This window comes from Podarcis liolepis, assembly GCF_965112155.1.
Source record: "Podarcis liolepis genome assembly, chromosome: 11".
NCBI lineage: Eukaryota > Metazoa > Chordata > Lepidosauria > Squamata > Lacertidae > Podarcis > Podarcis liolepis.
This window is the reverse complement of record NC_139565.1, coordinates 55,931,174-55,943,916: the sequence shown is the minus strand read 5'-3', so window position 1 is coordinate 55,943,916 and position 12,743 is coordinate 55,931,174. Positions and strand designations below refer to the sequence as shown.

General features: G+C 49.4%; 1 protein-coding gene across 3 annotated transcripts in view; it reads right to left on the bottom strand.

Moving 5' to 3' along the window:
- ZBTB7C (zinc finger and BTB domain containing 7C) overlaps window positions 1–12,743 on the bottom strand; it is a 241,414-nt gene that overhangs the window by 37,764 nt on the left and 190,907 nt on the right. For 2 of the 3 annotated variants that reach the window (XM_083465976.1, XM_083465975.1), the window contains one exon: window positions 7,750–7,903. The exons of the other annotated variant lie outside the window; for it this stretch is intronic. In XM_083465976.1, the coding sequence (XP_083322102.1) occupies window positions 7,750–7,802 (53 nt within the window). In that variant the 5' untranslated portion in view covers window positions 7,803–7,903. The remainder of the gene's footprint in view (window positions 1–7,749; window positions 7,904–12,743) is intronic. 3 annotated transcript variants of the gene reach the window in all.

The window sequence follows — 12,743 nt, the reverse complement described above, 5'->3', positions numbered from 1 at the left end:
CAGAGACCAGCGGGGAGAGTCTAGGACCTCCGATGGCTACGCCTACTCTGCGCAGGAAACTTCAGCGCAGGGAGGCTAGGCGGAGACTGGGCATCAAGGAATTTTTATGTTGGAAGAAGTTCAGGAAACGCCCACTGACGGATTCTGCCGGTGACTGACACAGCCATGGAGAAAGGGCTGTCCAGCCAGGGAAAGGTTTAGCCAGGCAACGTTGCCTAGAGCTTCAGCATCCTTTACGCACGAGCAACCCCAATTCCCATTACAGCTACTTCTGGGCATGCAAATAAATACAAATTCATGTGGCTGTATGGAAAGGGAATCTGGGTTTGGTACAACACTTCATGGGTTGTGTGTCTACTTGGATGCAGCCGGCAAAAAGAAGATAACTAATCTTACTAACTAATGTGGTTTGTGTGTCATTTCCGTCCTAGGTTATGTCCTCCATTGCTCTTTATTAACTTCAAGTCAATACATGCAATTTTGCATGTCACCAAATCACACATCATATTGTTTCAGCTCCTCATTACCCTAGATAACGGGGGACGGACATTATATGGTCCATATCTGTCAGGTGCTGGTGCGGTTGCTCGAGAGCAAACAGGCAAGACTCCAACCTGTCTTTTCCAGGCTTTATTATCTGTACAACTATTTACAGGGCAGAGCGTTGCAAGTCCATGTCTGCTTAGTCCCTAGCAGAATCTGGGAGTGGGAAGTCAGTCCTTATACCTTCCCCAGCATAACAGCCGTGTGACCCCCAACCTTCTCCTCCCCTCTCTGTGCCTAAGACTACTGCGCAGAATGGGCGCTGGCAAAGGGGGACTTGCCTCCCTTCCGCTTTGCTCAGGCTCGGTGTTGAGCCTCTCCCTAGCATCTTCTGACCCCTGCACCTCCTCCCCACTGGAGGTGGGGCTTCCCTCCTCGCCAGAGGAAGAACTGCTTCGCAAGATCTTCGGAGGCTCCCTGTAACACAACTGCCCTTCCACTTCTCGCCTCTGAGCTGATGGCAGTTCCCTGACAATATCCTTCAAAGGCAAGAGTCCCAGAGTGTTACAATGTCTTTGCAACAGTCTGATTTCTTTCTTTGCAAGCTGTTCAAGCCGAGCAGGCATTATAGGGGCACAGAAGCAGACTCACAGGCAGGCAGATTCACATAAATATTGGTTGAGTCCTCCAAAGTCAAAATTTAGTCACAAAATGGAACAGGCAGCCCCTGTCCTGGCAGGTTGGTGCAATGGCTTTAGAACAACAGCCAAGGGGTGAGCACATGGACCTCACATCTTTATTCACTCTTGTACATCAGGCAGTAGTGGTTTTTGCACCTGTGTGCAAAAGGTGGTGGTGTTTGTCCCACTTACTTTCAGTAACCAAACAACCCCCTGTGTTGCAAAGAGAACGTCAGCAACGTCTAGGCCAGTGTTTCCCAAACGTTTTTGGGCAACGGCACACCTGTTTACTGAAAAAAAATCTCGCGGCACACCACCATTAAAGCCCCGCCCCGTGACGTCAGCCCCGTGACAGGCAGGCAGAGCTGGGAAGGGGGTTTCCAGGGGACACGGCAGCTCCTCAAAAGGCTTCTCTCAGCTGCGCTCAATCCTCCTCGGAGAGGATTTCCCCTCCGGTCCCATGCCTTCGTTTGGGGCATCGCTCCGGCTGCTCCCTCTCCCGCCGCGCAGGAGCGATGCCTCTCTCTGGCTCTCCCTCCGCGCAGGCTGAGGGAGGGAGGGAGGGGCGCGTGTGACCCGTCTCTGCTGGGAGACCAAACCCAGCGAGGCAGAGTCGCGCGGAGGCGCCCAGGCAGCGCTGCCGGCTGCGAGGAGGAGCGCCAGGCAGCAGCAGGAGGCGCGGCCTCTCCTCGCTGCCGCCGCCCCGCCTCTCGCCGCCCGACTCGCCCGCCTCCCTCCAGGCATCTCGCGGCACACGAGGCAACGTCTCACGGCACACTCGTGTGCCGCGGAACACCGGTTGGGAAACACTGGTCTAGGCAACACGATGACCATGTACATATGCAATAAGCAACCTTTTATAGAATTCCTTCAAACCATAACAAGTCCAAAATGAAATATTTCGTCTCAAAGTCTCTGAAAATTGTTAAATGAAGCAAGGTACCAGACTTTGTACGATGACAGACAAGCTGTGAAGCTTTGTGTATTCAGCAAATATGATGTCCAACACTGAACAGTGATTCCGGATATAGACTACTTGTTTTGTATAATTCTTCGTCAGTGTGGTGGGAGGATAGAGAATTGCTTCATAAACCCATCTTATTTCGAATGAATGTACAGTGGTACCTCAGGTTAAGTACTGAATTCGTTCCGGAGGTCCGTTCTTAACCTGAAGCACCACTTTAGCTAATGGGGCCTCCCGCTGCTGCCGCACTGCCGGAGCACAATTTCTGTTCTCATCCTGAAGCAAAGTTCTTAACCTGAGGTACTATTTCTGGGCTAGCAGAGTCTGTAACCTGAAGCGTATGTAACCCGAGGTACCACTGTATGTAAATGAAAATATCAAATGCTGTGGAACAGTGCTCATGTAATAACTTACTTTCAGGGCATATGCTGCCCTCGTCATATATTTGGGGATTAAATTATCTCACGTTCTACCCAGTTTGAATAGCAACGTTCCCCTGTGAGCCCAGAGATCTTCTTTTCTAAAGGCTCGCGCTTGTTGTCTCCAAAGGCCCCTGGCATCCTGGAGGCCTCAAGGGCCAGGTTTTTCCACTGATGTCTTTCTTCCTTCCTCGGATTTCACCTGGAAACACGTCCGCGGCAGAATTTCCAGCCTCTATGGACAGAACTCGGTGCGTGGGAGGCGGTTTGCCAGCTTCCACCTTCCTGGCTGCTAACTTCCAGGGATCAGGCTGCGGCTCTCTCTAGCATGGCAGAGCGCCCAGCATTTTCTCATTTGGCAAACACAGAGCGCAGCTGGGATTTCAGGCTCTCTTGGCATCAGACTCCATGGCCCTCAGACTTTGAGGCTGCCCTTCCCAAGCTGGCGGCTCTGGCTGCCTGGCGTGGTGTGAAAAGGGGAGGGCATTTCACCACCGAAGGTGAGAACACGGAGGTCTGTTCCACACATTGCAAACTCAGGTTTGCTGCTGATTGTACGCTCAGTGGGCAGCTGTAGACAACAACGAGAGTACCTCTTCCTATTTTATATCCGGATGAATCCACCGATTTTGGTTTCTGCAGGGCCGGATTAAGACATTTAGAGGCCCCAAGCGCTTAAAGGATTTTGGTGCCCCCATATACATCTAATTCAAAATACAGTGGTACCTCAGGTTACAGATGCTTCAGGTTACAGACACTTCAGGTTACAGACTCCGCTAACCCAGAAATAGTACCTTAGGTTAAGAACTTTGCTTCAGGATGAGAACAGAAATTGCACAGCAGTGGCATGGCAGCAGCGGGAGGCCCCATTAGCTAAAGTGGTACCTCAGGTTAAGAACAGTTTTAGGTTAAGAACGGACCTCCAGAACGAATTAAGTTCTTAACCCGAGGTACCACTGTTTAACAACCTTAAAATAAAATTTTATTTTTTGAAATGAAACAAAGCCTACAAGAAGATGGGAAACGTTTATTTGTGTATACTTCCACTTTGTTTATATCTGGGGGGAAATTCTCTTACTTTTTCTAATTGCAAAGTCTTTGATCAGATCCTCTAAACAAATCTGCTTCAATACTTAGTAGAGATGAGGCACACAGCCTGCCTTGTTGCATAGTTGTTCTGTTGGGATTTTTAATATACTTTAGCTGAGAAAACGAATGTTCAGCTGTGCAATTTGTGACTGTCAATGTTAAAAATCCGGCAATGGGAAATTTCTATGGTGTCCCCCTTTCCTTGATGCCCTAAGCCTGTGCTTATTTTGCTTAATGGTTAATCCAACCCTGGGTTTCTCTCAGTTTCTCATTTTTCCAGTCTTAAGTTTGGTTCTCTGCATTTACACATCAGTTTGCTATCTTTTTGCTGTTGTTGTTTTTAAAAAAAGTCCTTGTGAAAATTCAGCAAAATTCGGAGCAGCGCAAATTTCAAAGGATGGCTGTATTTTCCATTTACGCATTGCTTCAGAAAGTGCAAATTAGGTTTGCCTCGAAAGTGAATTCAACCAAGTTTCTCCCCAATCCTATACAGTGGTATCTCTGGATACGAACGGGATCCATTCCGGAGCCCCGTTCGCATCCAAAAGCGAACACAACCCGCGTCTGTGCGTGCACGGGTCGCGATTCGCCGCTTCCGTGCATGCGTGTGACGTCATTTTGACCGTCTGTGCATGCGCGAGCGGCGAAACCCAGAAGTAACATGCTCCATTACTTCTGGGTCACCGCAGTGCGCAACCCGAAAATACTCATCCTGAAGCTACTTCAACCCAAGGTATGACTGTACATAAGTCTCACTGAGTCCAGGTAAGTGGAAACAGGACCACAACCTCAGTCCCTTTTCTGCTAAACCTGAAAAAGGCACTAAATTCTTAGCCCAGGCTTCAGTTGTTTTGGACCACAACTCCCATCATCCCTGACCGCTGGCCAAACGGGCTGGGGCTTGTGTGAGTTGCAGTCTGCAAGGCATTCCGGACATCTGAAGGGCATCAGGTCAGACAAGGCTGCTTTAAACTTGTCTCCTGGGAAAGGTGTTTCAACTAAGCAGGTCTTTATTTCATTCTGTCAGGCCAATTCTCTCTTGCCCTGTCCCCAAAGAGGATATAAATATACATATATAAAACCCTGTTTGACAGCAGACTCAATGGGTGGGTTTCCTTCCTGACTGAAAACTCTGCAGAATATGAGACTGGCTTACCCACAGAAAACTGGTTTGGCTCAAAGCTGCCCAGAGAGCGCCTCAGGCCGGACGAACCTGGACAGCGTCCTGTCCTCAGAAGCTGTCAGGATTTGTCAAGAAAACCTTAAAATAGGCCACTCGCCACAGGAAGAGAAAAGAAAAAAACACAGAAAGGGAGACGAGTGGAATGGGGGGGAGAAGGTGAGGAGAAAGAGGATGGGGACGGGCCGTAGGCGTGTTTTTCAAAAGCAAATTATATATATACAAACGGGGGGAGGGGAGAAATCACAACGCAGAGCCCTCAGGGAGGAACGAAGGGGAAGCTGAGGTTGGCGTGTTGGCACATTAAATCAGAAACATATGTGCCCACATGGCTGCAGCTCTCAGCCTGAAGGACTGAGTCACCGAGAGGAGGGTGGGACCTGTGTGTGTGTGTGTGTGTGTTGTGTGTGTAAGGGGAGTTATCTTTCTATCAGGGCTGGGTGTGGGGCACAGGAAACAATGCAAACGAGGAAGCCACTGAGCGTCTGAGCAAGTTTACGGTTGGATTAAAAGCAGGTACAGGCAAGCCCTGGACAGAGTCTCCAGGCAAGAGTGTGAAAGAGGGTTTCTTAATTATAGATATTTAATGATAAACACACACACATATATAATAAGGAAGGGACCTGTTAGCACATCCAGTGCGTCCCCTGCCAAGACAGGATTGTTCCCTGCAAATTCAAACATTGCCCTCCTCTCCGCACTGTGTTTTTCCAAGGATGCGCCTGAACCACTCCAGCTGCAGGGAACACACACCACTTCCCTTGGAAGGGAAGTTTTATTGACCTTACCATGCAAAAAAATTTTCCAGAGGTCCAGCCCACAATTTCCCCTTCTCTTTCTCTCTCTCTCTCTCTCCCCCACATACTCCTCCTCAAGTCCAGCTTTTTGATTCCTTTGCTCTTCATCCCATTGCCCAGCCCTGTGGCTGGTTCCAGATTTTATTGCTTCCAATTCCCCCTGCTCCATTCTGAATTAAAGTTCCCTGAGGAGAATTACTGGCTCATATTGTAAGGTGGTGCTTCTGAATTATGGTGCTGGAGGAGACTCTTGAGAGTCCCATGGACTGCAAGAAGATCAAACGTATCCATTCTGAAGGAAATCAGCCCTGAGTGCTCACTGGAAGGACAGATCATGAAACTGAGGCTCCAATACTTTGGCCACCTCATGAGAAGAGAAGACTCCCTGGAAAAGACCCTGATGTTGGGAAAGATGGAGGGCACAAGGAGAAGGGGACGACAGAGGATGAAGTGGTTGGACAGTGTTCTTGAAGCTACCAGCATGAGTTTGACCAAACTGCGGGAGGCAGTGGAAGACAGGAGTGCCTGGCGTGCTCTGGTCCATGGGGTCATGAAGAGTCGGACCCGACTAAACGACTAAACAACAACAATTGTAAGGTGGGGAGGAGGAGTAAAAGAAGGCCCTATAAACTGGTGTGGGGTGGGAGTGTGGAAAGGGAGATTGCACACCATTTTTTGAAAGGTTTGGGACAGCAGAAAACATCATTTGGGGCAAGTTGCTCCTTTTTTCTCTCATTTACTACAAAGACAATGGAGCTCCTCAGTCCCCCATCCCCTCAATATCACCAAAGCAGCCTCCTCAGTTTTGCCCCCTTGTGATCAGATTGATGGATCTGGGTGAGACTTTGCATTCAATCCTATGCTTGCTCCAAAGACTACATTCATGGATGGTGTGATGGCCTGGGACTCGGGCTCGGACTTGGAACCAGAGGAGTCTCAGTCTGCACCAGATCCTTTGCCTCAGGCATCATCTGAACCAAGGCTAGGGCCTGATCCTGAAGAGTCCCAGTCAGCACAGGTTCCCCTGCAACAAACACCAGCTGGGCCGAGTCAGGGGCCTGATCCTGCCCTGGCTCCAGATACAGGGATTACCTCGTTGCCTTCAGCTGGACCATCACTTACAGCTGCTCCACTACCAGCTGGGTCAGGGGAGGCTGAGGTCTAGTAACCCACCGATGTCTCCCGAGCTGCTGAGACTAAGGTCTGAGAGAAGCAGAGACCTGAGTACTCGCAGGAGGAGTGCTCACCTTCGGGTAAAACAGGGAGGTGAGTCACCAGGGGATCAGGACCGGCCGTTACCCCGACAAAGATAAAAGACTGTCGGACCACGCCCCAAGTTGCAGGAGCAACATTGCTGTATGCTACATCCTGCCTGAGATCCTGTACCTGTCCTTGCCTGGTTTCCTGCCTCGTGTCTTGCCTTGGCCCTGATGGACTGACTCCCAGTGGAACCGTGGAACCTTCGGATTCTGGACCGGTCCTGGACTGCGTTTCACAGGTTACCCCCGGGCCCAGCACAGATGCAGAGTAAGGCTGCTTTTCAGACACACACATAGCCCGCAACATTTCCCTGATGAAAATAGGGATGGCCTATTCCCTGATGATGCTGATTATATTTATACCCCACCCATCTGGCTGTGTTGCCCCAGGCACTCTGGGCGGCTTCCAACATATATAAAAGCATAACAAAACATTAAACATTTTTTTAAAAAGCTTCCCTATACAGGACTGCCTTCAGGTGTCTTCTAAAGGTTGCATGCCTACTTATCCACTTAGCTCGGGGGTAAACAGGGGCATAGGAAGGGGGATGGTGGGGGTGGGCTGCCCTGGGTGCCCTCACTGAGGGGGGGTGACACCCGGCGCACTGCCCACCCACAACTCCCAAGCCTACCCCAAAGTCTGTTGGTAGTGATGCATATTGGCCGGAGAATGCATATTCTTCAAGTTCTCTTGGAGATTATGCACATTGACTGGGAAATGTGCACAATTCCCTCTTCATGGGTAGATGGTGTGCACATTCTCCAGGAGGCCTGTTGAACATGCCCAGTGCCCATTTTTTATGCACATTTACTGCTCAATTTAAATTAAGCACCCCCACCCTGAAAAAATGGGGGTGGGGAGTTTTGCATATTCTTACCTGGGGCTCTCAGGTAACAGGTTGCTAGTTGAGAACTGTCCAGTGGATCTCATCTATCTCTGAGCAGCATCGGAGTTAACAGGATGGTAAATAAACTCTCCACACTGCGGCCACTATTGTTGGATCTGGGGCTTGAGCTGCCGCCGAATTTTACCTGAAGGGAAAATTCTGAGGTGAATTTTGAGGTTCCTGCTCAGGAGAAACACCTGGCAATCTTCAAAAAAACAAAAAAACACCCTTTTGACAAAACTAGCAAAGTTTCCCTGAGGATTCTCTGTGAGAGCAGCCTTAACCTCGGCTGCCAGCTGACCACAGTATTTGCTGAGCTTTGTCAAAAACTGAGGACAGGATGAACGCCCCTTCTCCGGCCCAAGGTCCCTCATTTCGAACCCGCAGCTGGGTGAGTCTTCCTGTCTGTCAACAAGACTCTTGGCAACCTGGGCCAATGTCAGAGCCAGAGCCTGTGTTTATACGAGGACACTTTGTGGGGTAGGCTGAACGCTCGAAAGGATAAATTGGACAGTTTGACCGATAGGAAGCAAATGATTTTTTTTTTAAATAATGATGAGCGTGAAGGAGAACTAAATGCACAAGTGTAAGATGGGACGTTAATATATCTATCTATCCATTCAATCAATCTATATACCAAAGATATGCAGGACAGCAAACAACAACAACAACAACATTTAAAAAGCATTCTAAAACCAGTTTTAAAGTATTCTCTCAAACAGCGGCCAGCAAAAGGATTTTCCAGCCCTCAAATGCCTGGGTAAGAAAGAATGTATTGAGATTTCTCCAAAAATTCAACAATGTTCTGCAAATGGGGAGCCACCACTGAAAAGGCCCCGTCATGGGTCAACAGCATTTAGGCAGCCAACCAAGTAGCACCAACAAAAAGGCCTCACTTGCCAATTGCGGGGTGTGAAATATTAGGGAAGGCACTCTCTTAGTTCACAGAACTTTTAGCAGAATCATGTATATAGCTAGACTGGTGACTGGGAGTGGCTGCTGAGACCATATTACACCGGTCCTGAAAGATCTACATTGGCTCCCGGTATGTTTCCGAGCACAATTCAAAGTTTTGGTGCTGACCTTTAAAGCCCTAAATGGCCAAGGCTCTGTATACCTGAAGGAGCGCCTCCACCTCCATCGTTCTGCCCGGACACAGAGGTCCAGCTCCAAGGGCCTTCTGGCGGTTCCCTCCCTGCAAGAAGTGAGGTTACAGGGAACCAGACAGAGGGCCTTCTTGGTGGTGGTGCCCTCCCTGTGGAACGCCCTCCCATCAGATGTCAAGGAAATAAACAACTACCTGACTTTTAAAAGACATCTGAAGACTGCCCTGTTTAGGGAAGTTTTTAATGGTTGATGTTTTATTCTGTTGGGAGCCACCCAGAATGGCTGGGGAAATCCAGCCAGATGGGCAGGGTATAAATTATTATTAATAATAATATATAATAAAAGATGGCAGGATCCCCCAAAACACGCTCTATGCGGAGCTGGCTTCAGGCACTAAGCCTGTTGGCAGATCAACTCTGTGTTATAGAGATCTCTGCAAACATTACATGAAGGCTGGCGACATTAACCCTGTCATGTGGGAATCCCTTGCAGACTACTGCAGTGCCTGGAGACAGGCTGTCAAGTCGTGTTTCCACTGCATTGACCAGAGTAGGAATGAACACTGGAAGGAGCACAGAGAGAAGAAAATCCATGGTACATCTGAAGCAGCACAACCAGACGCCTTCATTTGCCTCAGCTGCAACAAAACATGTCTCTTCCATGTCAGCCTCTACAGCCACAGCAGGCGCTGTAACTCCACAACAGTTCAACTTCACCCCCAAAGGCCCACTCCTCCATTGTCTCCCGAGATAGACGGATGCCAACTACACAAACATACTTTTTAGGTACTTAAGTCCCAAGAAATTTAGGATCTGTACTCTAGTACTAACACTTTGAGCTGGGCCCAGTAGCTCACTGGCAGCAGGACACGGGGTCACCCTATTTAGGAGGTGTGGCACGTTTTTAGGATGGGTGTGTGTGTGAAACTCACCAGTGTTCCTCCCACTTGCCATCTTTAATTCCCCAGAATGCTCTGGGACAATAATCCCCCAATGATTGAGAACTTTATTACACCCAAGATAAGGCTTTGTTTGGTTTCTGCCAACAGGGTGTAACTGACAGCCACTAATAATGGGGGAAAACAAACCGAACCAAAGTAGCTGCTTTGGCCCAAGGGACCATGCCAAAGTTCCCAAGGCGTTTAGTTAGGGAGCATCATCCAAAAGTGGTTTAACCGTCAATCCCTCTTTCCAGGGGACTCCGGGAACAGTAGCTCCACGTGGAGCCGCCTAACAAACTCTCATGTCAGGGCTGGTTCAGCACAGAGACTCCGAGATGAGCAGTAAGTTGACTAGCCTGATGAAGCAGTTGCCAGTAATAATAATAATAATAATAATAATAATAATAATAATAATAATTTATTATTTATACCCCACCCACCTGGCTGGGTTTCCCCAGCCACTCTGGGCGGCTTCCAACAAAGTATTAAAATACAGTAGTCTGTTAAACTTTAAAAGCTTCCCTAAACAGGGTTGCCTTCAGATGTCTTCTAAAAGCCAGATAGTTGTTTATTTCCTTGACATCTGGTGGAAGGGCGTTCCACAGGGCAGGCACCACTACCAAGAAGGCCCTCTGCCTGATTCCCTGTAAATTGGCTTCTCGCAGTGAGGGAGCCGCCAGAAGGCCCTCGGCGCTGGACCTCAGTGTCTGGGTAGAACGATGAGGGTGGAGACGCACCTTCAGGTATACTGGACCGAGGCCATACTGAGGACCTGATCCTCTCACTTCATCCTAAGGCTCCTCCCCAGCTGGCTGCCTTCCCAACAGTTGCAAACCCCTTCAAGGAGGGGCTCTCTGTGCCTTTTGTTCTGCTACATGTAATGCCCTCCTCGTTTTTGGAGACAGGGAGGAAGGGAGAGGAGAAGAGTGGAACCGGCAGGGGCTGAAGATCTGCGGGAGCCTCAGTCTCCTCCTCCTCCTCAGCTGCCTCACTCTCACTCAAACCTGCCGCTTGCTCAGCCTCCAACCCACCTGCCCCACACTTCTTCCTCTGACCTGTATCCCACCACCAGTCTCCTGGCTCGGAGCCTTCCTGCTCTGATGATTCCCTGGGGGTTTCCCTGCCTGTAGCCTCCCACCATTCCTCCACATCTAGCCAGTCCTTGACATCTCAGCAGCCTTAACAAATGAGCGCTCCCACAATACTTTGGAGGAAGCTGTCGTTGTTCAAAGTGGAACGATACAGCTTTCAACATATGGTGGGAATGTGGCGACAGTGGCCAACCAGAAGCCTATGGCAAGTCTGCAGGCAGGATCTGAATGTAGCAGATCCTCTCCCCATTAGTGATTTCCAGCAACCAATACAGTGGTACCTCAGGTTACAGACGCTTCAGGTTACAGACACTTCAGGTTACATACTCCACTAACCCAGAAATAGTACCTCGGGTTAAGAACTTTGCTTCAGGATGAGAACAGAAATCGCGCAGCAGCGGCAGCAGGAGGCCCCATTACCTAAGGTGGTACCTCAGGTTAAGAACAGTTTCAGGTTAAGAACAGACCTCCAGAACCAAGGTACCACTGTATTTGGAGGCACAGTGCCTCCTAAAGTGGATCGTGTCCTTTAGTCTAGGGACATGGGTGGTGCTGTGGTCTAAACCACTGAGTTTCTTGGGCTTGCTGATCAGAAGGTCGGCAGTTTCAATCCCCGCAACGGGGTGAGCTCCCGTTGCTCGGTCCCAGCTCCTGCCAACCCAGCAGTATGAAAGCACACCAGTGCAGGTAGATAAATAGGTACCACTGTGGCAGGAAGGTAAATAGCGTTTCCATGCACTCTGGTTTACATCACGGTGTTCTGTATGGCAGTTTAGTCATGCTGGCCACCTGTCCTGGAAAACTGTCTATGGACAAACGCTGGCTCCCTTGGCCTGAAAGCGAGATGAGCGCTGCAACCTCATAGTCGCCTTTGACTGGACTGAACCGTCCAGGAGTCCTTTACCTTTACCTTTTACCTACACACTGATTTCAGCCTCACATCCCAAACGCAGTCCTGGCATGTCTGGCATGTCGCCAATCTATATAACAGGCTTGGATTTTGCTTCGAGGCCTTTGTCCTGAAGGATTCCAGACACTGTATCACAGTTAAGGAAGCCATGTGAACAAGCGAAGAGACGAAAATGCCCCCTGCTTTTCACAGTTCTCATTCTTGAGCAGGGTGAGAAGCAGGGAAAAGGAAGAAAATGTTACTCTCCCGTGTAATCCTCAGAGACCTGCAAAAATAGATTTCCTTTGCCTGGGGCTCAGGTTCCACCTGCAACTCAGCAGCCCTGATAGTGTTGGGTTCTGCCAGCTGCCCTCCTTTAATGGGACGAGAATTCAGGATAAATGAACCTGCCTTTCACCTTAGTGACTAAATGAATTGCAATGTTTTGAGTACATGTCTCATGTGCTCCTGTTGAGGCTTCTGTGTTCAGCTCTGTGAGTGCCACTGGATAAAAATAACACACGTACACACAAAATCAATATGCTTATCCAGCCAAGGTAGGGGTTTGCTAGAAAGGAGATCAAGCTGGTACAACGTTGTGGTTAAGAGATCTGAGGGATGACTCAGGAAATCCTCATTTTCAGCAAGTTGCCTGCCATGAGTCTCAAACATTCCCAGCATGTTCGCACTCCTGTCTCAGAGACGTCTACGCTGGCTTGGCCATGTCCACAAAACAGAAAGTGGCAGGATCTCCAAGGACTTGCTCTATGGGGAGCTGGCTTCAGGCACCAGGCCCATTGGCAGACCAACTCTGTGTTACAAAGATGTCTGCAAACGGGACAGGAAGGCTGGCAACATTAACCCTGCCCTGTGGGAATCCCTTGCAGAAGACCACAGCGCCTGGAGACAGGCAGTCAAGTTGTGCATCCATAGCAGTGACTAGAGATCTGCATTGGCT